This window comes from Engraulis encrasicolus, chromosome 23 (assembly GCF_034702125.1).
Source record: "Engraulis encrasicolus isolate BLACKSEA-1 chromosome 23, IST_EnEncr_1.0, whole genome shotgun sequence".
Classification (NCBI taxonomy): domain Eukaryota; kingdom Metazoa; phylum Chordata; class Actinopteri; order Clupeiformes; family Engraulidae; genus Engraulis; species Engraulis encrasicolus.
The window spans coordinates 32,260,204-32,262,703 of NC_085879.1; the positions used below are offsets into that span (position 1 = coordinate 32,260,204).

Sequence of the window (2,500 nt, forward strand, 5' to 3'; positions counted from 1 at the left end):
TGTGTGTGTGTGTGTGTGTGTGTGTGTGTGTGTGTGTGTGTGTGTGTGTGTGTGTGTGTGTGTGTGTGTGTGTGTGTGTGTGTGATTGCCACTCACCTGCATTCACAATGACTGTGTTCAGTGAAGGGCAGCTGTACCATCTCATGCACCATATATGAGGTCCTCATCAACTGCAGAGAGAGATAGGGAGAGATGGAGAGATGGAGAGAAGGAGAGAGAGAGAGAGAGTGTGAGAGAGAGAGAGAGAGAAGAAATAAGAGGAAAGGAAAAGTGAAAAGAGGAGAAAAGAGACGGAGAAAAGAGACGGACAGAGGGGATAAGAGAGCGAGAGAGAGAGAGTTAGAGATGGGTTGAATATGATATCTTTCACATTTCAAAAAAATCAGTAGTTTGCCTCTGTCATGTCTAGAGAGGAAGACAGAGGGAGAGGTGGGACGAGAAAGTGAAAGAGAAGGGGGGATGAGGAAAGAAATCGAAATGAGACAGAAACTAAGACAGACATGGGAGGAGAGATGAAAAGAAAGGTGGAGCGAGAAAAAAAAGAGAAGGAGAGAGAGATGGGGGAAAGAAGAAGAGACAGTGAGAGACAAAGAGAGTATAATAGATGGAGAAAGGAGAGAGAGAGAGAGAGAGAGAAAGAGAGGCAGATTGACAGACAGATATTTACTATGGAAGGAGAGACAAAGACAAAGACAGAGACAGACATGGAGAGAAGAGAGATGGAGAAAGGCTGAGACTAAAAGAAAAAGAGAGACAAAAAAAGAGACAGAGAGATAAAAGAGAAGAGAGGCAGAGCGACAGAGCCATAGATTGGCAGTGGGAGAACAGAGACGCAGTGCAACGGTCACAAGTCGTCATCGGGGCCACAGGCACTGGCATGCATAGCAATGACAACATCTTTTATTCACCGGAACCTCCTATGGCAAAAATCTATTCTAGAACTCTCTATAGGTGTAGCCTCTCATCCAGTCTCTCTGGAGTAGCGGAAGCGGTCGTGCGGAAAGGACTGGCCTTAGCCATTAGCGCCCGTCACACTTTGCCCTGTGATGAATATATACATGTACATATGCATACATACATACATACATAAGCAGGGCCGGATTAACACACCGGCTACATAAGGATGAAGCTTAGGGGCCCCCACCTACCAGGGGGGCCCTAACTTGCCAAAAGTGGAATATTTGCAAAATTGTGATAAGATGTTGAAGAATTAATATGTCATGTTGAGTACAGCTGGTAGACATGTTATCCTAACTTCCTAGCTCGTAATTATGACGCTGTCTATGTAACTTAAATTTGTCGCAAAGGGGGCCCACAGGAATCTGTAGCCTATGGGCCCCAGGCCATCTTTATCCAGCCCTTGTACATAAGGCTCACATTCAATATGCATGTGGAAGTGTGAATGAGAGAGGAGTGGCTGTGTGCAGTGGCGGAACAATTGCACACAGGGCCCCAGGCAAAACACGGATAGGGCCCCACATATGGCCAGTCAAGCTCATAATAGGGCCCTCCCCAACAATCCAGGAGGGCCCTGGGGAAAATGCCCTGCTCACGCCCCTTATAGCTCCACTCCTGGTGAGCGTAAAAGTCTGAGTAGGCTGAAGCTGATATGAGCTTGAGAGAGGCACTTGACATTGGCTGTGTTGGACAGAATAATTTTGCAATAGAGAGAGAGAGAGAGAGAGAGAGAGAGAGAGAGAGAGAGAGAGAGAGAGAGGAGAGGGGGGGGGGGGGAGAGAGAGAGAGGAGAGAGAGAGAGAGGAGAGGAGAGAGAGAGAGAGAGAGGAGAGAGAGAGAGAGAGAGAGAGAGAGAGAGAGAGAGAGAGAGAGAGAGAGAGAGAGAGAGAAAGAGAGAGAGAGAGAGAGACCAAACTTGAGTGCACTCCTTTGCACTGACTGGGCGGAGTTTGCACTATCTTTCTCTACTAGATGACTCTTTGGGCTAAACGCTTGTACCTTTTTTCACAAATAAAGTCAATAACGCATCTCCAGCAGGCTGTAGGTCAATAGGTTGTGGAGACGCATTATAGTCTTTACTAATACTAACCTTTAAAAAAACATGGTTTTTTAATCTTTTATGAATTCTTTTTTACGATAGGACAGTGAAGGAGTGACAGGACACAAATGGAGAGAAAGATGTGGGGAAGGACCTGGCATTCAATTTCCCTTGTGGGGATTAATAAAGTCTCTCTCAAACCCAGGTCGCCGGCATAGCAGCACAGTGCCCTACCGTTAGAGACACTGTAGGGCCACTTCTAGCTTTTGTGAGTCAGTAATGCATCTGTATTTTAGGATTTAGGAGGGAGGTTTACTAATGTTTTACCCCCAAACTCTACCAGCTGGCATCCGCATCATGCGTGATAGAGCATGTAAGAACAACACCTCTGCTCCAGCGTCTCCACAACCCTCACCATCTCTCAATATGGATGCAATGCATACATAAACATCCGTACCTCCATACTATGGGGGTGAGGGTACACACCCCGTGGGTCCGGGCCAG

At 46.8% G+C, this 2,500-nt stretch overlaps 1 protein-coding gene across 1 annotated transcript in view; it reads right to left on the reverse strand.

Annotated features, from left to right (window-relative positions):
* The window catches only part of vegfba (vascular endothelial growth factor Ba), a 24,858-nt gene that overhangs the window by 20,312 nt on the left and 2,046 nt on the right, over positions 1-2,500 (reverse strand). Inside the window, exon 2 of the mRNA XM_063189918.1 lies at positions 97-170. Within this exon, the coding sequence (XP_063045988.1) occupies positions 97-170 (74 nt within the window). The remainder of the gene's footprint in view (positions 1-96; positions 171-2,500) is intronic.